This window comes from Festucalex cinctus, chromosome 1 (genome assembly GCF_051991245.1).
Source record: "Festucalex cinctus isolate MCC-2025b chromosome 1, RoL_Fcin_1.0, whole genome shotgun sequence".
NCBI classification, from domain to species: domain Eukaryota; kingdom Metazoa; phylum Chordata; class Actinopteri; order Syngnathiformes; family Syngnathidae; genus Festucalex; species Festucalex cinctus.
This window is the reverse complement of record NC_135411.1, coordinates 32,938,767-32,964,135: the sequence shown is the minus strand read 5'-3', so window position 1 is coordinate 32,964,135 and position 25,369 is coordinate 32,938,767. Positions and strand designations below refer to the sequence as shown.

The 25,369-nt window shown below is 42.2% G+C and overlaps 1 protein-coding gene across 1 annotated transcript; it reads right to left on the bottom strand.

Moving 5' to 3' along the window:
- Positions 1-3,373: 3,373 nt before the first annotated feature.
- On the bottom strand, positions 3,374-14,487 carry mmd (monocyte to macrophage differentiation-associated). Its single transcript, XM_077531038.1, has 8 exons — positions 14,272-14,487; positions 10,493-10,526; positions 9,277-9,358; positions 8,856-9,016; positions 7,827-7,901; positions 7,634-7,735; positions 7,481-7,550; positions 3,374-4,761 (listed from the first exon to the last, which is right to left on the bottom strand). The coding sequence occupies exons 1-8, from the start codon at positions 14,336-14,338 to the stop codon at positions 4,558-4,560; spliced, it is 795 nt and encodes a 264-aa protein (XP_077387164.1). The 5' UTR covers positions 14,339-14,487; the 3' UTR covers positions 3,374-4,557.
- Between the last annotated feature and the right edge of the window lie 10,882 nt (positions 14,488-25,369).

Here is a 25,369-nt window from a genome sequence, read left to right as displayed (position 1 = left end):
CTGACTTTTCTCTAATATTGCAACAGGTGAGTGGTCGGCCCAAAGCGTTCGTCGAAAACAAAAGGAGGAAAAAGATGTCGTTTTGCAATAAAGCCCAAATTTGATATGAACAATTTGAAATTATACGTACAAATGAAGATGGGAAATTATTTCAAATTGACAATTTGGCACTTAACTCTTCAAAACTGTAGTTGTCACCACTGTTGTCAAGAAGCCTGGTTCAGACCCCAGGGATTAAAATAACCTTTGCACCATTTCAAATCTTCCTTCCAGAGTGACTGAAGGCTCTCCCCTTCTATTGCATTGATTTGATGACTTTTTTTTTTTTTTTTTTCCTGCCCTCAATTTTTGGGTTTGTTTTGAACTTAGTTTTTTTTTTTTTTGCCCTGTAAAATATCCTTGGGTGTCTTGAAAGGTGATGATAAATTTCTTATTAGTTGTTACACCTGTATTTGACTTATTAGGTCTGCAACTGAAGATTATCAATGTATCTTATTTTTATTAATCGAATCTGAAAAAAAATAAAGCATTTACATATTTATTCCGAGGACTTGGCGCTACAAGGTCTCAAAGCAAATAAAATTGCTACCGTTAATTTGATTACTGATGAGTTTTCAAGTGTCAACTGTTGTGCCTCTACTACTACTGTATACTCAAATGTAACAAATATTTTCACTTATTTCTAGGGCTGCAAATAATGATCAATTTAATCATTTGTTGCTATTATTATTATTTTTTTATTAATTGATGAATTGAAAAATAACACTTCAGAACATACTACTGAACGACAGTGCTGAGGATTTCGGGCAATTTTTTGGTAACATCTCAAAACAATTGATAATCAGTTGTTTAATTTGCCTATTGTACACGTAAAAAAAAAAAAAACTATGCATAAGTGCATGAGTGGGGTTATGGTTGGGTGACCTGTGAACATAACAGGGTCAGTTCCCAGAAAAAAAATCTGTGAAAACAACAATCCTCAAAGTTTGCTGGGTCTAAAAATAACTAAAACAATAAATTGCGATATATCGTACTTCTCTTACAGAAATCATTATTTTAAATGCTGTATGGATGACATTATTGTGGAAATGCATTTTCGTGTCACGTTGTACAATTTGAGAACATTGAATCGAAGACATGCACTTTTGTTGTTGCCGCGTCATGGCCGGTTGCCATAGTGACCAAAAAAATAACCTCCGCGATGCGCGATGTTATCAAAGGCCGCGGACAGCCATGCGACTTTCTCACCGAGGCAACGTGAATTGTCTCATTCACATTTTTTTGGGGGGGGGGGGTGTCTCATCTCATCGGCCATGTAACATCATCCACATTGCTGTCATGGAGACAGACCAGACATCGAACAGTGTTTCCACAGCAACAGCTGGATGGACTCATTTTCTGCCCGACAACTTGACAGCAAAGCTTTTACAGATGCAAATAAATATTTTTGTTTGAGCTCGATTTCTGGGATAGATTCTGCAAATGTGGATCGAGGATCCTGGATCGAGGGTTGGCGTTTGGTGGCTCCCATTAAAGCGACACGACGTGCTCACTGCTCAATCTTTGTCCCAGCGCCAGCCGGCAAATGCGCACTATCTACCCGGAAGTAGATTTGGCTAAGGCACGTCTGCAGAGCGCGCGTCTCCCCCCACCCCACTCCAGCCCTCGTGATCCGGATTGTAATTGGCTAGCCTTAGTTGTCAATCAAAGCCAAACTTGAAAGGAGGGATGTGGTTGGCTGGCACGCCATGCTTTACTTAAAACAGAAGGCGCAAGTTTGTGTGACTGATAGGACGAATAGTTGGTGAGTCATCTTGCTCGTACGGGCACGGTTGACTGCCAGGGCGGGCACGGACCGCCAAGGCCCGCCCATGGCGACGGGTCCGACTGCATGGTTAGCACGTCCGCCTCTCAGTACAGAGGCCTCGGGTTCGAGTCCAGGCTCCAGCCTTCCTGGGTGGAGTTTGCCGGCTGAGATAGGCTCCAGCACCCCCCGTGACACTTGTGAGGAGCAAGCGGTTAAGAGGATGGATGGATGAGACAAAGAACAGCAGATAGCCTGCTAAAGAAAGTGGCAGTAATGCACCAAAAGTATTTGACCACCTATCAAAAGAAGAAGAAAGAGTCAAAATCATGGCGACTAATGGATGCCATATCGCAAGTTAAGCATGCGGTTTCCGCCACAAGGGTTTCCTACTTATATCAGCAAAAGGTGCAATAGTCGAGCAGCATTCTACCTTTGGCCACAATGGGACGCAGGATCCTAATTAAGTTTTTCTAGTTGCGACCAGGCCAAAAATGTACTGGCCATTTGAGAAGCCCCCAAAATTCCTGATGGCCACACCGCCACTAACTCCAAAAATTGTTTCATTTCATGACTTTCAAATTAAGATATATTGCTAAGCTTTCTTACTTTACTTCCATTTGGAAGAAAAATGTCTCATTCTCACTAATTTGGGATGAGAATGAATTTCTCCAAATTGCACTGAATTTTTAATTCCACTTTCTCAAATTCAAATTCATGTATTGAATTGAATTCTGAAATTCTGAATTTTGCCCAGCCCTGACCTGCAGAGAGCTGAGACCACAGTTAAAAAGGTTGACATGAGTAACATACAGTATTCTCTATAACTTGAAACCGGAACCGTTGTTTACAACTTTAACCAAGGCTTGAAACCCTAACCTAACCCTGCCAAACAATAACCCTAATTTTTGTTTAATACTCTAACTATGACTTGAAACTCTACAACCCTTGTTTTAAATTGTAACCCCCACTCAGGCTTGAAAGTTTAACACCCCTGGTTTAAAACATTAATACAAGCTTGAAACCCGAACACTTGTTTGAAATGTTTGAATGTTTTCAATAAGAGAATGTCCTTCCTTCCTTTTTTTGACAGGCTGCAATAGACCCTTCTAGCTGACGTCACTGCTTAGCTCCTGCTCCGCCTCCCAGGGGGCAAGCCTCCCATAACGAATGTAGAGAGCTTGATTTTCGCCAAGCGTTTTCATTAAAAGGTGGGAAAGATGTCAAGTGTCACAAAAAAAAACACATCCCGAGTAGGACGCTACATTACTGCGACTTATTCGGAGCCGCTAGCTAGAGTTTGTTGAAGGGCAAAGCTGGAAGCTTTAAGTAGCTTACCGCCACCAGTGTGTGAATGTGTGAGTGCACGAATAATGTATCCATTGTGAAGCGTATTTGAGTGTCCAAAAAAGTGCTATGTAATTGTGATGCATTATTATTTGAATGTGAAAATTGTCACATTAAAACTTGAAACGTGTTAGAGCATTTAGCACCTTATTACATTATATGTAAGCTTTTTTTCCCTGATAAATTGGAGCATGTAAATTAAGACGATGCTTGGCAAGCATGGTTGTTGATATGCTTTTTTTTTTATTGACAGGAAGAGAAAAATAGTAGCACCACAAAGACAGCAACGGGAAGGCCAGGAACGTACAAAACACAAACAGGAAATGACGTCCACCCAAAAAGGAAGCGGCGTCTACATGACAATCATGACCGCTCATCAAAAAATAACATGTCAAGACACTTGAGCATTTGTTCCATATCCTATTAGTGTGTTTCTCTAGTAGCACACGGTTATCAAACAGGTCAGTTTTCCCATCACCAGTCATCTAGTTGTCCTACTAGTAGCCCAAACTTGTCTTACTAGTGCGCAGAATGCAAGATAAATAAGTCTTTAAAAAAAAAGGAAAAAAAAGTAAGTAAATAGTAAAACACAAAACAGCTACTGGTGTGCTGAGTTGTCTTATTCATGAGGCCAGAGTGTACTAGTAGATGAAAATTTGCATGCACTAGTAGCAGGATATGGAAGCAATGCTCGAGCAGCTTTGGAGAAACTGAAAATTTCTTGAAATGCACAAAACCACCAGCAAGGGGCGGCAAACTTTCACAACAACAAATGAAAAAAAAAAAAAATAATCACATTTTTCAGTCTTTTTTTTTTTTCTACCCGCAACAAGTTAGCACAGCATGCTAACATAATCAAACAATATTTTCTCAATGTTTGATTTGTCACTAGGCCCTGGAATGCCCATTTTTGAAAACAAACACGGCTCAAAATATTTATTTTTTACCCCCAGAGGTTAGAAAGTCCATCGATACGTATTTGTTAGCATGCAGTTGGTCACCAAGCCGCTGAACGGCCATTTTAAAATATCCAGACAAACAATGTCAAATGTCTTGTAGTGTCTGATAAGGAATCTAACTCCCATAAGGGAATGATTTTTTTTTTTCTCAGCCCTGATTGGTCACCTGCCTGCAGAATGGCCATTTTGAAATATCCAGACATGCAGCTGACAAATCTCGGTTTCCTGCCTGGAGAGGTTAGCGCAACCTGCTAACAGTGGTGCTAACCAAACAAACCCCATCAGTGTTTTCCCTCAGCGCTCAATTGGTCGACATGCTGCGGAATGACTTTGAGTGTGTAGAAAAGTGAGCGTCAAAACGCTGTTTGAAAACAATCATCTCGTGTAGGAAAGTGGTAAACATTTTCTTTTTGGGTGGGAGGCAGTTGAGTGGTCAGTGCCGGGCACTCAGGATGATCCGAGCAGACGGTCGTGCGCAGGCCGGTACAGGTACTTCCAGATGGCGTAGTAGTGCACAGCGGCCGCCAGCGCCACAAAGACGTGCCAGATGGCGTGCGCAAAGGGAATGACGCCGTCACTCCTGAAGAAGACGACACCTGCACAGTAGAGGGCGCCGCCGCACGCCAGCTCCTCCAAGCCCTCCGTCGTGCTCTACAACAAACGAGCAGTGACCAACCATCAGCTTACACACGGCACCATGATGATGATGATGATGTGCTGACAACTGCCACAAGGGGTCAGCGAAAGATCACCAAAGACTGACCACGAGTGTCAAAACCAAAACCCTGACTTGAAATCCTACATTATGTCTTGAAGCCCTAATTTGAAACCCAAAACCTTACCCTCATTCTGAGTTCAAACTTTAATACTTGCTTGAAGCCCTATCCCGTCTTGAAGCCCCAATTTGAAGCCACAAACCAGGCTCAAAACCCTGACTTGAAATAATCATTTGCAACCCTTCTGTTTATTTAAAAACCCATCACAGCCTTGTAATAGTCCAGTTTGCTTTGAACCCAAATGTGAAATGCTAACCTAGGCTTGAAACCCCAACACTTGCTTGAAACCCTGTTGCAGGACTGAAGCCCTAATTTGACATCTGAAAGCAGTCTTTGAACCTTTAATGCTACGTTCACACTACATGACTTAATGCTCAATTCCGACTTTTTTTTTTTTTTTTTTTTTTTTTTGCGAAATCCACATTTTTAATTCACCTGAAACTTCAGACAAGTTCCAGCAGAGTCATTAAGTTGACGTCAATTAAAAAAAATAAATACATAAAAATAAATAAATAAATAAAATAAAATCACCAAATAATGTGCTTTTTGTAAAACTTGCCAACCCCAGAGTGACAAAGTTGGAGTGGCATGAATTTTCCTGTTTGGGAAAATTAGGAACGCTATTTCGTGCAGAATGAATGAAACAAGCATTTGCTATTCGCTAAGCATGCGCACAAGATACATCAGTCAAAATATTGTTTGTGGAAGTAAATACGTATGGTCCAGGATTTTGGGGATTTTTGATGACGTAGCGGTCGGATATATGTAGCCTGGCTGTTCAGACTGTGGTCGCATTTGGATACGTATCCGAGGACCACTTCTAAAAGTGACCCAAGTCAGATATGGGGGGGGGAAATTCAGATCTTGGTCACATTTGCCTGCAGTGTGAACGGAGCCCAAAACGCGATTTAAACCCTAACCTTAACTAAAACCTCAGTTTTATATCCTATACCCTACTTCAAACCCGTAACCTAGGGGTGGGAGATATGACGATATTAGATCGTTAAACGAAACGTGGGGCTCACGATCTGTCATTTCTATGGAATCGTCTGATCGTGACGCAAAGCATTTCAGCACAAATTTGACCATCAGCTCATTATTTTTTTTGCCACTGACTGAAGGACAGTGATGTATCTGCTGCCTCCAATGTCTCCGGAGTACATATGATGGCCATTCAGTGGTCAACTGTAGCCCACACACTTCGCCCCCGCCCCGCCCGGCGTCTTCCCACCCTAAAAATATGCGGGCTCATGGTGGAGGAGGCTGAAAAAGAGTTTGTTCCGAAGAGTTTTAATTAAATCATCCGTTTTATGGAACTGTTTTGGCTTCACGACAAATGACAAAGACCACGCGTAAATCATATGCAAATTGTGCAAGGAGCGTGTGAAGGCAAGTTACGTCGACACTACGAACGTGTTCAGCCACCTGAAACGGCAGCGCATGCAATGAGGGCCAAAAACTCCAAAGCAGAGACAACAGCTCAATGCATGCGCCTCCAAAACAGCAGAGCGTCACAGAAGCGTTCACCAAAATCACGCCGTATATGGATCCGCGTTACGAGCTGCCAAGTCGTAAGTTTTTACCCCCAACACCGCCATTCCTTGCATGTACGCAGATTGCAGAGAAATGGTGGCGCAAAACAAAAGTGCATTTTTTTCCCCCCCAACGACCAGCCGTAAGTCATATTGTAGCGTTTGTGAAATGATCGGGCTAACCAAGCAAGAAAACAACACGCTAACTTTAGCACACAAAAAAAAGTAAAAGTGTGTTGCATTCATGGACCATGGGAAACTACAAAACCCGCCACCCACAATGGTTGCTAAAGAAATTGTGATCTTTGCTTATAAGCAGCAGCAGTTTTTTTTCTACTTTGTTTACATGCTGTTTTTTTTTTTCTTTAACCATGACTAGCAACCAAATTCTGTGCAAGAGATTCACTACATTACTTGAAAACAGAAATGTGACTTTTCTTAATGCTTTACTCAGGCGTTTTGCAGCTTTATAATTTATATTTTTCTTTACAAAAGGTGTTTATTACATGATCATTTTCACACATAACTGCATTTATTCAATATCTCTTATTTCAGGTCATTTAATTTGTATTTCTTATTGACTGCCAAAGACGTTTCATGATGATTAGTAAAATTCCAATGAATGGAATGCGATCTTTCATTTCGTAGCCACATTGTATATGTAGTAAAGGCAAACAATATTCTTTTTGCCTTGAAAGATGAGTTAAAATGCTCAAAAGCGGCTGGCACTGTGGATTTTTTTGTTTTGTTTTTATAACGCCTGGCAGTCAAAGAGTTAATAAAAAAAATTGTAATAAAATTGAAATCATGAATTTATCATTAAAAAAAAATCATGATATTCTATTTTTGCAAGATCGCCCACCCCTACCGTAACCTATCATTTGAAAGCCTAACCTAGCTTGAAAGCTGTGGGTTTCGGATCCTAATTTGAGTGCTCATCCACTGTCACCGACGGACACCATTTGGAACAGGCTGACTATCATTTGCAACCCTGAAAGCTGGCCTCATACACACTTGAAACCCTAATGAGAAAGCCCAGCACCGGCTCGAACCCGTACTGACCATGGAGGCGACGACGGAGGCCGGGAGGAAGCCCATGGTCAGGTAGGAGGCCAGCTCCAGCAGCTTGTACCTGCCGGCAAACCACAAAGGGGACACGGTCACTTGCGAGCGGCCGCCGATGAGCGTTGGCGACGCGGCGTCTCGCCGTCTGACTTTTCGTGGTAGTTGAAGACGTAGAAGCTCCCGCCGGCCGCCATCAGCCACACCAACCAACGCATGTGGCACGCCACCGGGCCCAGATCGCGCAGGTTCAACCTGAGCAAAAAGGGCGGCAAGATGAGCAAGACGACGACGGGGGGGAGGAGGTGGACTTACTACTACTACAGTAGGTGCTTTGTGCGTTCACCAGGGCGTGTAGGAGGCGGCGATGAAGACGTAGATGACGACCCGGTCGCACATGTGGAAGCAGTGCTCCACCTCCCTGAAAAACACAAACATTCAAAGCACAACCCATGCTTGAAACACCATCCGTGTCTACAAACCCTATTTCAACTTTATTGTCTTTGCACAGCAAAAAAAATAATCCGAGAAAACCATAATTTGACACTTCGAAACCCTTGTTTTAAAACTTTTGGAGCGTGTCAGCTAGGGTTGGGCGGTAATACGGTATCCCGCGATGTCTAAAAATAGAAACGGTGTCACTTTAAATACCGCCATTTAAAAAAAAAAAAAAAAAAAAAAAAAAAGGATAACTATTTTTTGAGGGAAAATGTAAATGTGTACTTGTTTTCAACTTAATATAACTATTTACTTAGAACTATTTTAAAAACTAATAGCAATAATTAGTCATGTGACATCCCATAATCCGGAACAACTAAAGACAAGATGGAGCCGAGCAGCTCGCGAAGCAACTACATCGGTTGCACAAAAAAAATAAAAAATAGGGCGCCACTTCTGCAATTTGCCAGTATTTTGGCTTCAGGCCCAATTAAAAAAACGAGCCGGTAGATGTCGACGCGGCAATATGCAAACAGTGCACGAAGACGGTAAATGCGCGATGCCGATACCCTGCCGGACTTCACTGTGGAGGAGCGAACCGGAGCAGAACCCGTCATTCAGGGAGACGATGACCATCTGGACAGACTCAGCGACAGATCAGAAAATAAAACATAACGGGTCGAACGACCTTTTTTTTTTTTTTTTTTTGTCTCCGCGACAGGTTGGGTTTTGTGTGGTAAAGTAAAGCTTAGAGAGAAAAAAACCCCATTGCCATTGCAACCATGAAGCACCCAAATCACAAAATGTAACACCCAGAAAACTAAAGAGGAAAAATGTGACGATATTACCGTATACCCCGGTATGATGAGGAGACGGTGAAACGCTGTCAAAATCTTAATACCGCCCAACCCTAGTGTCAGCCACGGTGGCGCCTCACCTCATATGACTCCTCTTCCAGGTGACCACGTGGAACACGGTGGAAACAAGGAATAGGGCGCTGAGGCCCAGGCCGTACACCCACGCCGTCACGCGCTGCCAGTCGTCGGCCGACAGCCGGTGCAGGAAGGCCGTCCCCGCCAGCGCCGGCGCGATCAGGAACTGCACACGCCACATACCAGACATGAGCTGCGACCACGTACGGCGCATATAAAAAAAAAAAAAGAAAGAAAAAAAAAAAAAAAGGCCACACACCCCTGTTCAAATGCCACATATTGTGCATGAGAGAAATAAAAAATAAAAAATAAAAAAAAAAGGACACAAACATAAATTGGCTCAAAATGAGTTCAGTTGGGTGTGGACATCTGGAAGTGGGGTACAAGCCCGTGGTGTAGAATGTTGGTAGACAGTTGGCGACTCACTGCGTGCGTGTAGCAGTTAGCGGCATGCTCGTAGCAGGTGGGCTGGTAGCGACCGTTAGCAGAAGGCCGTCTGTTCATGTATCTGAATATAAAAAAAAAAACATCGTCAGCAGTCATGTAAATTGCAAGAACAACAACAACCAAACTCCCTTCGTCTTACCACTAGCTCAATTCTAAAACATAATGGCAGCAGCATATTTTTTAATTTAGAGTTGCTCCTTAACAATTATTTTAATATATGATATGTCATTTTTGTTCATCAATTGATGAATCAAATAGAAAAAAACACCACCTAAATTCCCATCCCTTTATTATACAAATGCAGGATATGAATTTCAAGTTGATACTGACCAATGTTTCTATACTTGAGGCAGGTGGCCATGAACTTGGACTCACATTATCTTCGTGACGTGTTTGTACAATGTACGAGCGTGCGTGCATGATTGTGGACTTTCATCATGCATGTTACACCTGTTTTGGACTGACATAACATTTGAACTTCAAACCAAAATGGCTTTTCGGTCATGGCTGCTAATTTGTGGTGGGTGAGTGAACAGACATGCCTACCAAGTTTCATGTTGCTATCAAACTATCTTTGGGGGCATCAGAATTTAAAGGACCCAAGGAAAAGACCAAATTGACCCCCAAATTGCCTCTTCAAATTGGCAGACTTTCTGTGTGTGTGTGTGTGGGTGTGTGTGTGTGTTTTTTTGTTGTTTTTTGTTTTTAAAAGAACTTAAAGGAGCCTTGGAAAAGACCAAATTGAGTTCACTGTAGAACTGATGCATAAAATAAAAGAATATTTCACATTGTATATTTATACACCAAAATATGAAAGCAAACCACAAAATGACTAAACTCATCAAGCTTAATGTTGACATATAAAAGATAAACCCTATTAGTGGCCAAATAGCAATTTGCGTCGACGTTACTCAAATCCACAAGTAATAAACGTGACCCTCCAAAAAAGGGTTTATTTGGACCACTTGATGCGACTAGAAGATGACAAAACACTACTTTAATGGAAATGAAAGTCTTCAACTCCGTTCAACATAGTTCCTAGCCAATCAATAAAATGATAATAATGCTCCCAATCAATCACTTGCTCTTGTTTTCACGTAATCACTTATTCAACGTTTAATGACGTCACAGATTAGTTAGCGTGACATTTAATTTGAATGAAAACAGACTAGACGCTCATTTATCGCTCACTCACCTGTTCACCTTCTTCATATCAGCGTCTTGTAGTCCTTAGCAGCACAAAAAAGGATTATTTAAATTTAAAAAAAAAGAGGTATGGAAAAATGATGCAGCTGTCATGCCCAAAACACTTTAGCATTAGCTTGCCGCCTACACGCGACCTAGCCACTAACTCTCACAACCGCTCAAAGGCATTTTAGCCTTTTCCTCCTTAACATCCCGGCTCAAGTGTTCACTAGCCGCTAAGCCTGTGAGGTAGAAATAGTCATGAGAAGCGGGCAGATGTGCAAATGAAGCCGGCAAGGAAGTGAAAGGAGGCCGGCCAGGCCGCTCGAATGAACCACGCCTGCCCGCTTTATGCCGTACTGCGCATGCGGAATGCAACCATTTTCGTGAAGGACAGCATGTTGAGCCAATAAATAGCTATAATACTGAGATTTCAACCAATTGGGGAGAATGAGGCGCGGGTTTACTGAGGCATCAATACAATGCAAATCCTAATCCTACATGATAGATAGATAGATAGATAGATAGATAGATAGATAGATAGATAGATAGATAGATAGATAGATAGATAGATAGATAGATAGATAGATAGATAGATAGATAGATAGACAGACAGACAGACAGGCAGACAGGTGACTAGACAAGTTTTATATTGAAATTCAAATTTAAAAAAATATTCAACAAGGAATTAAAAAAAATAGCTTGTCATTCATACAAAGTAAAATTAAAACACATTAAATATATTACTTTAGTTTTCTATATTTTGAACAGTTGTGTATGCCTATGTAAGCCCAAACATCTTCATAAAAACATCTATTTAAATGCAGTGTTACTCAGTGATTGCTTAATATTAATGTCTTGAATGGTAACATATTAGCATATTATAACGTTCAAAAATGTGCGTTATTATGAATGGCACTTGTTACTAAGTTGTAAGTTGATGATTCTCCAGATGGCACCGTAACAGTTATTACGTAAGCACGCTTGACGAGTGAAATAAGAGTCTTTATGTAAGCACAATCCTCTGCTTTTGGCCAACGGAAATCTCTCGCTCGCCAACTCGTCCTTCCCAACTGACAAATAAATAAATTCAGCTCAAAGCGACACATTAAAATTGTTATTGGGCATTGGGACATGTTTGAAGTCACGCTATAACATCCGTGATTGTCAAACATTGTAAAATTAAGCAAACCACTGTGTGTGTGTGTGTGTGTGTATATATATATATATATATATATATATATATATATATATATATATATATATATACACACACATATATATAAAATACCTTAAACTTTAGTTTCCCGCTTTATTGTGATTATTTTTTTTTGCGTTACTACTGTATTGTAACTTTTTAAGCAATCATTTGTTTATGCAAGCAAATCCCAAAATTGAGTTGCGCCTGTAATGTTGTGCCATTTTGTGCCACATGCTGGGCAGCACTGAGCTCTACTAGAAGAGATGCAGCGTAATCAACAGGAAGAAGAAGTAGAAGAGCCAACTGAGGCGGCTTCTCAAAATGAACTCACCATGTATGAACGTCCTAAGAATGTACTTGAGAACGTTACCCCTAATCAGAAAGTTAATTTCTTTGTAAATTGTAAGGGCTTTGCACGATGCATCATTAAGGCAGCTGACAAGAACAACATCACTATTCTGTGCGTTCTTGCTTCATGCATACTTTCAATTGGAACAGTACCTGGGCTGCAACTGATTCTCACGTTTCAAGAGATCACAAGGACGTAAGACCAGACAAGAACGCATATTGAGAAATGGAAAGAAAAGAAAAGCCTGTGAGGATTGGTGCATGCTCTGTTACTGCTCCATATGTGTTCTTCTTGGGTGCTTGAAGGTGAAACAATTTCCGCCACAATAATGCTAATTTGAGTTAGCCTGTCAATGACATTTCTCATTGAATGTTAAGCTAGCAAGCTTTCATTAGTGTAAGGTTTGGGTAAGGTTGAATATTTTGGTGTTATATGATATGTAATGTTTAATTTTCTTTTATGTCTGTGTCAGTTGTTTAACTTGAACTTTAACTTGAAGTGACAAACATTATTTGAATAAATATGCAAGGAAGAGAGGCTTTGTTTCCTCGGTATGATGATAATGATAATTTTTACATTATATGATTGTCACCCAGTTTTTAACATTTGAGGTATATTTTTGGGTGGTGGGGGTGGTGGAGGTCTTGTTTGAAGGAAAAATCAATTGACGACAGCAACAAGACAAGACTATCCACTCTTGTTTTTGGAGCGCTCCCAACTTTAAGAAGCACTCCCGGAATTACGTAAGGGCTCCGGCCAGACTTAAGCAAATGTTGGAGCATAATCCGTGAATGGCAGCCAATCAGGAAGTAGACATGGACTGGATAGAACCACAGCTAAAGACAACAATGACATCGGCAGAGAATAGGAAATGACTCTGATGCAAAAAGTGTGTTTTATGACAACTTCCACACCCTTATCTCAAAATAGTAGCAACAGTGTGAAAGACAATTGGAGTGGAATGATAATAACCATCACAAATAATGTGTTCTGATCAAATCCCTTAAAAGCACAGGATAATATAAAATTTGCCCCATCCATCCATCCATCCATCCATCCATCCATCCATCCATCCATCCATCCATCCATCCATCCATCCATCCATCCATCCATCCATCCATCCATCCAGGGAGCCAGCCAGCCAGATTTATAACCCTTGATATACCAATCAGCCAATCAGAATCTGAATGAAGTAATCAGAAACCCGATGACACCCATAAACCATAAAAATTAGGTCATCAATGGACATTTGCAATTCCCTGTTGTAAATAAATAAATAAATAAATAATAAATAAATGGTATATTCCCACACATGCAACAAATACATTTATGACACTTTATGACACTTGAGTGATTTATGATTCATCCATTTCTGAAGCCAAAACCGATTGCTTAAGGACCCTCAAAGAGCAAAAGACCAACAATTAAGGCACAGAAAATAAAGTTTACATATTAATTGAAGATGCATGGCCCCTGAACCATTTACGACACATGCTCTTTCAAAGCCAAAAATCACATTGATTTATGACTCTCAACAACCAAAGGATTGGTCTACAAATGGACATCTATTAGCCTCAGAAATCAAAGTACCAGATTGACAATTGTGTAATTTGAAAAACTGGAGAGAATAACACTTGCTCACAATGGATTGATTTTTGACCCTTCTGGATCAAAGGAGGGATAAAGTACGACATAGGAGTGGTTTATGTCTTACTGACCCACATCAATGGGCAAAGGCCTGCCAAGCGTTTTTGACCCTTGAGTGATTTATGACACGCACACTTCCAAAGTCAAATCAGATTGATTTATGGCCTTTAGCGATCAAAGTGGTGAGTTGCAATGGATGCCTGAATGTTATAAATGCACAGTGAATAATGCATTTCCAAAACAGATTGATTGATGACCCTCCTATATCAAAATAGTGGAGTAAAATGGATGCCAAAATAACCCAGACTATAATTTAATTTAATAATTTGTGACCCGGGACTGATTCATGACAACCCCAGTTTCAAAGTCCAAAATGGTCTGATTTATGACCCTTCTAGATCCAGGTCGTGGTGTAACAATGGACACCTGTAAAGGGTAGTTAACGCGCATTCCCGTTGTTAAAGATTCCAAAGGTCAAAGACCTGACCAGTGCAGCGCTCAAGGAAAAGGTTATGTCCTTCCCGATTAAAGTCTATCTTCAGCGGCTTTTATTGCCTACCTGGGGAACATTTCTACGAATGTTTTCGCTCACCATAATCCCGAGGCTGAAAGAGTGCGTCAAAACAAGCGTGCGCCTTATCAGTTGTGACATCTGACATGGGAGCAGACTGGCGGCTTTGGCTCGAGGATCCTTGAGCGGGATTTCACGTGCACGCACGCTTAACCCGGCCGACACATGTCTCTCGACCGTAGCGAGTTCCAACATAAAGCAAAAAAAGGGAAAGTTATGGGGAGCAGTGTGTCCGAGAACGCCGTGACGGCTCAAACCATGGTGCTCTTCTTCTCCCGGAAGTCAGTGTGTGAGGGCTCGTGGTATGTGGCGATCATGTTGGCGGCATCCCAGCGCGCCACCGGCGCTGGGGAGCTCTGCATGACCACCAGACGGATAGGCGATTGGGTGGGCTGCGGGTCGGGCGCGTACTCCTTGGTGGGATCCTTGCCGCGGCAGTCGTACATGATGCAAGAGATGAGGAAGACGAGGAGCAGGATGACGTAGCTGGCGATCAGGATGCACAAATTGAGGGTGACCGGGTCGATCTCCTGATAGTTTTCCAGAAAGCCCATGACGTCGGCTGCATGCTGCTTCGCCCGCCACGCGCCCGCTAGGAAGCTCAACCGCGCAAGATGGCGCTGGCTGCGCCGCCGGAGGTGTACGCCCGTCCTGCCGTCTGCATCTTCTGCCTAGTTTAGCGACGCAAAGAGTTTGATGGATGCCACTCCTCCCCAGCCCCGATCGTTGGCTTGCTTTAATAAGTTAAGCCGTAACTCCGTGACAGATTCTCGCTTATATCATCCTCTAGTCTGCATGTGTGTGAGTGTGTGGAAGTGAGCGTGTGCGTGGCGTAATCTTAATCTTGATTGTGAGCGGGGATTGGCGGCAGAGGCCATCTGGCGAAATGCCGGGTCAGGGTGCTGAAAGGAGCTCAGGTTAGCATGCTAGCAAGTAAGGAAAGCCGTTTGAGCATTTACTGTAGTCCATTTCCTTCACATCCATCTTAAAGTTTTTGTACTAGTACACTTTTGTACTTACTAGTAAGCGAAATCAGTCCACTAGTAGAATGACTACAAGTAGTGATTTATCCACTTTCTGCACACTAGTGGGAAAACTTTAGCTTATGAGTAGGAGCGTATACTAGTGAGAAAAATGACTCTTGTTGACATCTGGGCACAACTGCTAATACCAAAGAAGTGCTACATGACTTTGTTGTCACTAGTAGCACTCATAGTACACTTTTGGCTGACTAGTAATTAAACCTTACTAAGATGTGTCCCACACTCGTAGCCTCGTAGCCTCCTTTTCAAGGATAGTGAAAAAATGTGGAAAAGGCTTTGCATAAATTAATCAATTAAATGACATACTAAAGCTTTGTATTCACTAGCAAGCTAGCAGTTTAATAGAATGACTCTGTTACTAATAATGTTTTGTCCACTACTTCAGTATCTTGCTCAAGGATACTTCAATGTGGTCACAATCACATGGGATCAAACCCACAACCTCTGGGTTGCAAGAAAAACACTCTACCACTGACCCACGCCGCCTCTGCAATACTTAAATACTGAAGCATCTTTCTTTCAATAATTAAAAAAATAAATAAAAATAATAATGCCTGATTTGAATTTATTTCAATGTGATATTTTTGGACCTGCATTACTTGAAAGGATTAAAGGCGCCTGTCACTCATCATGTTTTTGGATGCAGCCTTCAAACAATCGTAATCCGCTTGTGTACAAGCCACAAAATGTGTTTAGTAGTGCCAACACAGCAATATAATGCACTTGAAACACGAACACCAAATTTTACTTGCAGGCTGGACCGGAAGTCACCTGAAAAATCTTTCCTATTCATTTTGAAGGTCTTGTTTGAAGTTTAATTGTACGTTATTGCGGCCACTGAGCCACAGGGGGCAGCATTTAGTAGCTAGCATCCTTTATGTATTTCCCACTTTATGACGCAGTGCAGGAACGATGGCCTTCTCTTTCGCAAACTCTCCGTTTCTTTTTCCTGTTCTCCCCCCACCCCATCTTCCTCCTTTTGCTCCTCCTCCTCAATATCTCTTCTTCCTTTCCTTCCTCCTCCGCCTCATCATCTTCCTTCTCCCTTTTCTCCTTTCCCCCTGTCTTCCTCTTCCCCTTTTCTCCACTTCCTCCTCCTCATCTTCTTTCTCCTTCTGCTTTTCCTCTTCATCCCCTCCTTTCTCTTCCCGTCCCTGTTCATCTCATCTTCTTCCTACTCCCCATTTTCTCCTCTTCCTCCTCTCTTTGCTTCTCCTCTTCCTCGATGTCCTCTTTCTGATACTTGTAACAAACCTGCTTATCATAAAAATGACACCCATTTTTTCCCACTGAATTGGAAGTGCATTTTTAATGATAACATTTAAGAATAAAGTTCATTTTTATTCAAAATTAATTAAATACCCTTTTGACTTACCGGAATTAATTTTCATGAAAAAAATAATGAGTCTTTTTCTGGATTTTCATTTCACCTAGCATAAATGGGCTCATTGCTTCTTATTAAAAATAAATGAATGAATGAATAAATAAATTAATTAATAATCAAACATTTCTATACTGCATCTACATTAATACATTTTCGATACATTAATATCTAAAATAAAGGCATGATTTTGTACTTTACATATTTAACCATTAATATTGTAATGGCAAAATGTATTTATAATGTGTATTGTTTATTGATTAAATTTGGGGACCTCCCGCAGTCACACAATCTCATGGGATTTTCTTTAAACTTGAATGAACTGTGCTCTGGGTCATGTATTTTATTTTATTTTTTTTATTTTTTGTTGTTTGTTGTAGTGTTTTTGAAGCTAGACAACAATTTGTCAACAGCACAGAGTATGAAACAAAACTTCAATATTTTGGTTTTAGGTGATACAAACTCAAAATAGTGACTGTACAGTATTTCCAGCTTGAAAACACAAATTTGACTTTCAAACAGACAGCAATATTCCTTCTTGACACTAGAGGACAGCAGAGTAAACTTTTTCCCTGTGAAAACAAAGTGTGGGTTGAAACCTTTTGCCGGAAAACACCATAATTCAAAAGTCTAAAAGTAAGGGAAAGTGCGGGTGAGTCAACACCACTTTTTGAAAGCACTAACAGCATATTATGGTGTTTCAATTGCCTATGGGTGTAAAGGAATGTGCGGGTGTCAAAACAGTTAATGAGGAAAAGTGCTGCTGTTTAATCAACACATCTTGGGGGTCCCTAACAATGTTAATGAAAAGGAAATCCTGCCTTTGCGTTTTCATCTTGATCATCATCACCTGAATTAAGCATGAGTTCCAAGTACAGTAGTTGAAGCGGGTGTGCATTGTTGTTGTGTCGCGTGGGGCGGGCAGGCGTGGGGCAGCCATTTGGGCAGGGTGGGCCCACGTCCATCTTCCTGCTGCGTCAACGCCGAGACGTTCCATGACGTCAACTGTGCGCTGCTTGTGTAACATTACACGCGCGTACTTGTCACTTCTTCTGAAATAAAAACAAAACCTTTGCAAAGCCTCTAAGCTCCCTTAGTTGTGTGTGTGTGTGCGTGGGTGGGGGGGGGGGGGGGGGGCTCCCTCCAGAAGAGCAATAGTCGAAACCTGCCAGTGGGGACACAACACCATTGATGAAGCTTCGCACGTGCTTCCAATGAGTTGCACTTACAAGCGACTTGCTAGCTTTGCTGTTAGCAACCAACGTTTCTCCAGATGCTAACGGCACATTCAGGAGGTCTTGGAACTGCACGTTGTGTTTGTGTGTCACGTGTGCCTTTAAGGGGTGTGGCTAAGCGAGTGACATAAGAAGCTGAATTGGACGTTAGTATGCATGAAAACGTCTGGCCGTGAACTGTGACCTACAGCAGCTCCATGCGGGTGTTCTCATATTGGATTTTTATGTTTGACCATTTGTGCCATAAAATAAAAGGTTGAAACTGCATCAGTGACATGAGGTACAGATAAAGCTTGCTCGTATTTCCCCAAAAAATGACCAATCGACAGCTCGTACTGGGAAAATTTCCAAGTTGAAGCACTTATAAGTCAAGGTGCCAGTTAATTTGTTTTGTCTGCTTTTAACTATGAGAACACCTGTTTGTTTTTTTTCACAATTCACCAATTTCTGCAGTGATGCGGACTCTGTATCGGTCCATCATGGTGAAGAAAGAGCTGAGCCAAAAGTCAAAGCTCTCGATTTACCGGTCGATCTACGTTCCAACCCTCCACCTATGGTCACGAGCTGTGGGTCGTGACCGAAAGAACGAGATCCCGGATACAAGCGGCCGAACTGAGTTTCCTCCGCAGGGTGTCCGGGCTCTCCCTTCGAGATAGGGTGAGAAGCTCGGTCATCTGGGAGGGACTCAGAGTTGACCCGCTGCTCCTCCGCGTTGAGAGGAGCCAGCTGAGGTGGCTCGGGCATCTGGTTCGGATGCCTCCTGGACGCCTCCCTGGGGAGGTGTTCCGGGCATGTCCCACCGGCGGGAGGCCCCGGGGACGACCCAGGACACGCTGGAGAGACTATGTCTCTCGGCTGGCTTGGAACGCCTTGGGATCCTGCCGGAGGAGCTGGTTGAAGTGGCTGGGGAGAGGGAAGTCTGGGTTTCCCTCCTGAAGCTGCTGCCCCCGCGACCCGACCCCGGATAAGCAGAGGAAGACCAATTTCTTTGACAGTATAGCAAAAAAATTTCTTTGATTTGGCTGTATATCAAAGACACACCTCGCTCTTTTGTCAAAGGCACAATTGCATGTTTGCTTAACCATTTGGGAAATCAAAAACATCTGTACATACTTAATCATACAGACATCAAAGACAATTGCCTGCTTTATCAAAGAGACATGAAGGCACATGTGTCTGTTACTTAATTATAGCAACATCAAAGACACAATTGTCTGTTACTAAAGAGGCTGCCAGCACTCAATTGACGATGGAATTGTCGGCTCACATAAATGCTAACGTAATCTGTTCCGTGTGCGTGTGTGTGTGTGTGTGTGTGTGTATGTGTGCGTGTGCGCGTCTTTGAGTAAGGCGGTCACTGATTGGCGGTGACCGCGGACCAGCGGGGAGTCGTAAAAGCGACGCCTGGCCATTGTGCGTCGCACGTCATCGCGACCGCCCGTGCAGGAATGTTTGCAGCGGACGGATGCCAAAGAATCCCGAGCCGAGCTCATCAACGACCGCCCCCTGCCGTGAACACCCCCCCCACCCCCCCACCCCCCATCAAAGAGTGGTGGGGGGAGGTTGCGGAATGAAGCGAATGAAAAGATAAATGTGACTTGTTTTGTGTTTGGAGGTGAAAAGTGAACGTGTTACGCAACGCGAGATGTCGTAAGAAGACTCAAAGGAGGGCCGCTTGGTTTGTTTGCGCCCTTCGCTCACTCGCACCCCCGCCCCCTCTTAACTCCCCTGTGCACCTCCCAGTTTATTTTGTTAGCTCACAGGCTAAAGTCGCGTCTTACCGGCCAACTTTTGGATGTAAAAACGTTTTTTGTTCGCATTTTTTAAAGTTCAGATGATCATGTTGCCCAGAATTGAACGGTTAGCTGTAGAATAGATTTTACAGTTCTGCTACTGGTCTAGAAATCACTGAATATTTTGGGGTCCTGAATATATTCAAGAAATGCTGATTGAGTACAAATCCAGCAGAGCTCTGAGATCTACAGATTTGGGCCAACTAGTGGAACCCCAAGTTTGAAGTAAACATGGTGAAGCTGCAATTAGCTGTTATGCTGCACACAAATGGAATAAGATGCCAACAGAAGTGAAGTCAGCCCCAAGTGTAAATCTTTTTAAATCCAGGTTGAAAACTTTGCTTTTTTCTCATACATTTGATTAAGGACTTTTAAATCAAGTTATTTTCCCTTTTCTTTATTATTATTATTATTATTATTATTATTATTATTATTATTATTATTATTTTTATTATTATTATTATTATTATTATTGCTTATCTAATTGTAACCCTAATTTTCTAACCCTAACCCCGAAATCCGATTTAGTTCCTGTGGGGTTTTTTTGGCTTCTGATTTCCAGTCTTACTATTCGACATTTGAAATCAAAGACAAAGTGCGATACAGCTGTTTTTTTTTTGTTTTTTGTTTTTTTTCCACGACGTTGACTACAATACGAAGCCTGGGGAGCGTTTAACGTTTCATCACGCTAACCACTGCAAAGACGTTGTGCGTCATTCGGGCGGCACGCTCAACATATGGTCCCACACATGGATCTCATCATTCCCCAACCGTGTTGGGAACGCCAAAACCAAGACAAAAGAGGATGAAGATGTAGAAGAAGAGGAAGAGGTTTGTGTCTGCTTTGTCCAAACGATGTTCAGATGTGAGGAAGCACATTTGCACACAACATGATCCATGAATCGTGTCTATGGTGTCGCAATGATTCCGTGAAACACACAAAATTGGGTCTACAATATCCCTGTGAATTGTGTTTTTGATGTTGCTGAAAAACAACAACAATGGCAATTGTGTATTAGATATCCCAATGAAGTTGCTGGGATGACGTCCTTGTGTCTTGTGTCACTATGATTTAGTCAGAAATGGACAACTGTGTCTTTGCTGGCGCTGAGATGACAACTGAAATAGACAATTAATTGGATGTGTATCTTTTGGCTATGATTGTTGAATGTGTCGTTGAATGAGCATGTCTGTGAGGTCCGGAAGACCTTTGTGTGGCTGATGTGTCCGAACGAGGGCGAGCCAAGTGGGCCGGGACCACCTCAGGGAACCAGCGCCGCCAACACTTGCACCTCCTGGCAGAACATCAAAGAGTCCCAGGCAGGGTGGAGGGAGGTTTTACAGTGCTGAAAAGATAGTCCATAAAAATAAAAAAAAAGCACTTCCTTGACCACTGTGAAGTAGACATGAGCAGGGGTTGTAAAACTTTAATCGTTCTTCAGTCGACAAGAAGAAGTTTGAGTTTTAATCGCGCCAATGCAGAGGAGCTAGTCCAGAGAGAGAGAAAAAAAAGTTCGAGTCAACCAATTCAGGTGGTAGTCACAGTGGGAATCATTTTGAAGTTCTACGCCATAGACTTAAAAATTATCTCTTCTCCTATTGTTCTCGTCTGTGCTTGTGCATGAAGGTATTTTGAGCCTCTTAAATATAAGATCTTGGGTGTATTTCACAAAGCAGGTTCAACAAACTGTGAGATTAACTCTGAACGAGTTGACATACCCTCAGATAGGAAACTCTGCATTTTTGGTTCCAGCACAGCTGATTCCAGTGAGTTATATCAACGCTGAGTAGTTGCACCTGGAGTTGCCACCAGACTGAAAAGACCGCCTCAATGGAGCCCCGATTGGTCGAGTCACCATGGCAACATATTGTAGCGTCGCTGGGGAGCTTGGAGGTGCTCCCAGCATGCTTTGCGGCTCTGGCGGAATGAAAGGGTGTTTAAAATGCATGTTCTGGGTGAATTGTTTTGTTAGTTATTGGTTCAGTTTTGTTGGTTTGTGAGTGTAATTTTTACGTTGTTGTTTTGTGGGGATTTGATTTTTCACCATAAGTGTAGGTAACATGGAAGAGAATGACTTGCCTACATTTTTGTTTTTTGCCAGTTGAGGGAGAGTCTTTGGCTTACAAAATAAAAGTGTTTACGCTACGTCACTCTCTCGTCAGTCCCACAATATATTAAGTGCAAGACGCGGCGTGGGAGAACATATTGCTGCTTCGGGTCAATGCCTAAATTTAAATGTAGTCCTTTGCAATCAAAATATTACAAGGGAAACCTGTTGAATGATAGCTAATTAATTTCATTTAGGTGCAATCCTGTGAGGGAGATGCACACTTCATTTAAGATGAAATATAAAAAACTTAGATGAAATATAAAAACATTATTCAAACGGGTATAATTACAAAACGGAGCGCAATACATGCTGCGATATGAGCACATATGACTAAATCTGGTAATGCTGCAAATGTATGGACGGATTAAGTTGTGTTTATATATGTTTATAGATTAAAGGCTGTGATGTGAAACGGTACCGCTAAAAAAGATAACTGTGCGGAAATGCCAGCATATCTATGCGCAGTCTAATAACGTTCTCACGACGAATATTTAATTCCCTGCGCAATAAAGCGACACTTTCATCAATGGGTTCATTGTCAAAGGACATGCCATGTTCGTGACAAAAGTGTCCGCAGCCGACTTTATGAATAAGGACATGCAATGTCGTGTGTGGCTGAAAGGAGGCGGGGACAGGGAAAAACTCGAGGTTTATTGTGAAAAACCTGCTCCTGACCAGGTTAGGTTCAATGGACCATGTTACTACGGTAACTGACCGAGAGCTTAAATGACCTCTTTTTATGAAACAGGCTAGGGTTTCCTCTTATCCTCTGGTTTCAGTTGCCTCCCTTTCTGAAACGGAAGACGCAGTTCCCCACATTTCATGGTTTCTTGACCCAGGTTTCTCACTAAAACTGCTTTGTGAAGTACACACCTGATGGGGCTTGTTCACAGTGAGGAGTTTAAGTTCTAGTACAGAGACCTTGTCCAGGAGGGACACAAGCAATTTTCCAAGTTCTTGTCACCACTCATGCATCAGGATTCTTTGAGCTCCTGAAAACAAAATAGGACGATGAGCAGTCAGCAATTGAGCTAGTCCAAGAAAAAAAATCTCTTCTCCTATAGTACTAATCTGTGCTTGTTGTTGTTGTTTTTTTAACTAGATACATTTTTATTTCTTCAGATTATTTGATGAAAGGTAGGATTTTTACGAATGAGTATTTTGTCATTTAATGGGACTGGATTCTAGGCGGTCCCTGGTGGAGGTTCGCTGGTGTGGGGACAGGAAGTGGCTGAGTGCGACACACGCACACACACGCACGCACACGCACGCACACACAGAGTGGGAGTTTGGCTCACCTTCTCGCCGGCCACTGACGTGACTTCCTTCCAGTGGGCGTGGGAGTCTCCTGTGAAGGCTGCCGTCGGCGTCAAGGAGGTCGGCTTCCTTCAAACATCCTGCAGAGCCGCCGCCTCCGTTAACAAGTCACGGCAGATTGTAGCCGTCCTCAGATGCCGTTCGCGCCATGACAAACCCTGGCTGTCAGCTGGATAAAAGATGACAGTGAATAAAGTTGACTTGACTTGACTTGAAGCAATCTGATTGGACAATGAGGAATTGAACCCTGTTTACTGAAAGGGGATACATTATAGAAAGACTGGACTGTATATATATATTTGAAAAAATCTAAAAAGTCATAGACAGGCTATTATTTGAATATTTATTTAAAAAACAAAACCTCCAAACACAATTGCCAAGGTGGTGCATCAGTAGCAGTAAGACAGATTATATTACAAACATAAAGAGCACATAAATGGAAGGTTTTAAAGCATTTTGCATTTGTTGAGTGTCTAATACAGGGGTGGGCAATTTTGGTCCTCGAGGGCCAGAGTCCTGCAGGTTTTAGAGGTTTCCCTCCTCCAACACATCTGATTCCAATGAACAGGATTATTGTCAGGCTTATACAGAGCTTGCTGATGAGCTGATCATATGAATCAGGTGTGTTGGAGAAGGGAAACATCCCAAACCTGCATGACTCCGGCCCTTTAGGACTGGGTTTGTCCACCCCTGGTCTAATGGTCCTAATATATTGTTTGACTTAATTTTCAAAAATAAAAATGACCTCAGCACATCAACGTTTGAATATGCCATTTAGCCAATAATAAAATAAGTCAATAAAGTCAAGCGGCAAAGCATAAAGAAAGATGTGGTTCTGAAATAATGTTTTAAGCATTCATTCATTCATTCATTCATTCATTATCCGTGCTATATTTCCGTAAGGTATTTGAGATGGGCAATTAAAAAATCAATTAAAAATATCTTCGCTGGATACTTCACAAAAACAACTATAGTACTCGGGTAGAATAATTATTTTTAAATTATTTTAAAAAGTACTGCAACAACGTCAGCCAGGAAAAGGGAAAGCAGAATTCATTTGAAACATTGCTGTCCTTTCATATTTTCAAAAGGAAGCAGCTTTGCATCTCTCCCTGACCTGATGACGTAATCTAACAAAGGTGAAAGGGGAAGTCATGGCGAAGCTTGCGAATATCACATGACCAAACTCAGAAAAACAAGTGAGCCGTGATTGGTCGTTACTTGACCCCTGGGTAACTGCGATGTCATTTTTAGTCGACAGAATGTGGCAAAATGGCTGCACCGTAAGATGGCTAAAAACGAGTGGACTTTGCTGCTCGTTATGTTCTCCAAATGCAATATTCATCAGAATGCTGTTTTTAGACTATTTGGACTATATTGAAAAATTATATTGAGAATTTTTGTCTTGACCTCCCGATGAGGCTCATTAACTCATGTGTGCGCGACTGTGAGTGTATGTGTGTGTGTGAGAGATTTTCTGGTGATGACGGCCACACATGCCCACAGTGTGTGTGCGTGTGTGTGTGCGCGTTGTCGCGTCGCCTTTGACGCAGGCCAGGCGTTGAGTTGTAGTGTCGAGTATCACGCGGATGCATAGCAACGCAAAGGCTGCCTATAAATAAACTTCCACGGCCCGTCTATTTCCAACCCGGTCACTCTGGAGTTTGGACTTACTTTTTCCTCCCCGCAAAATTTGAGTCTTTTATTGATGGAGGCATCCGTCAGTTAGCACCATACTCAAAAAAGGGTGTCACCCAAAGTACAGTTGATTTAAAATAATAATAATAATAATAATAATAATAATAATAATAATAATAATAATAATAATAATAATAATAATAATAATCTATCCATCCATCCATCCATTCATTTTCTTGACCACTTATTCCTCACAAGGGTTGCTGGCGCCTATCTCAGCTGGCTCTGGGCAGTAGGCGGGGGACACCCTGGACTGGTTGCCAGCCAATCGCAGGGCACACAGAGACGAACAAGCATCCACACTCACAAGCACACCTAGGGACAATTCGGAGCGCCCAATCAACCTGCCATGCATGTCTTTGGAATGTGGGAGGAGACCGGAGTACCCGGAGAAGACCCACGCGGGCACGGGGAGAACATGCAAACTCCACCCAGGAAGACCGGCGCCTGGACTCGAACCCGAGTCCTCAGAACTGGGAGGCAGACGTGCTAACCAGTCAATCACCGCGCCACCCAATAATAATAATAATAATAATAATAA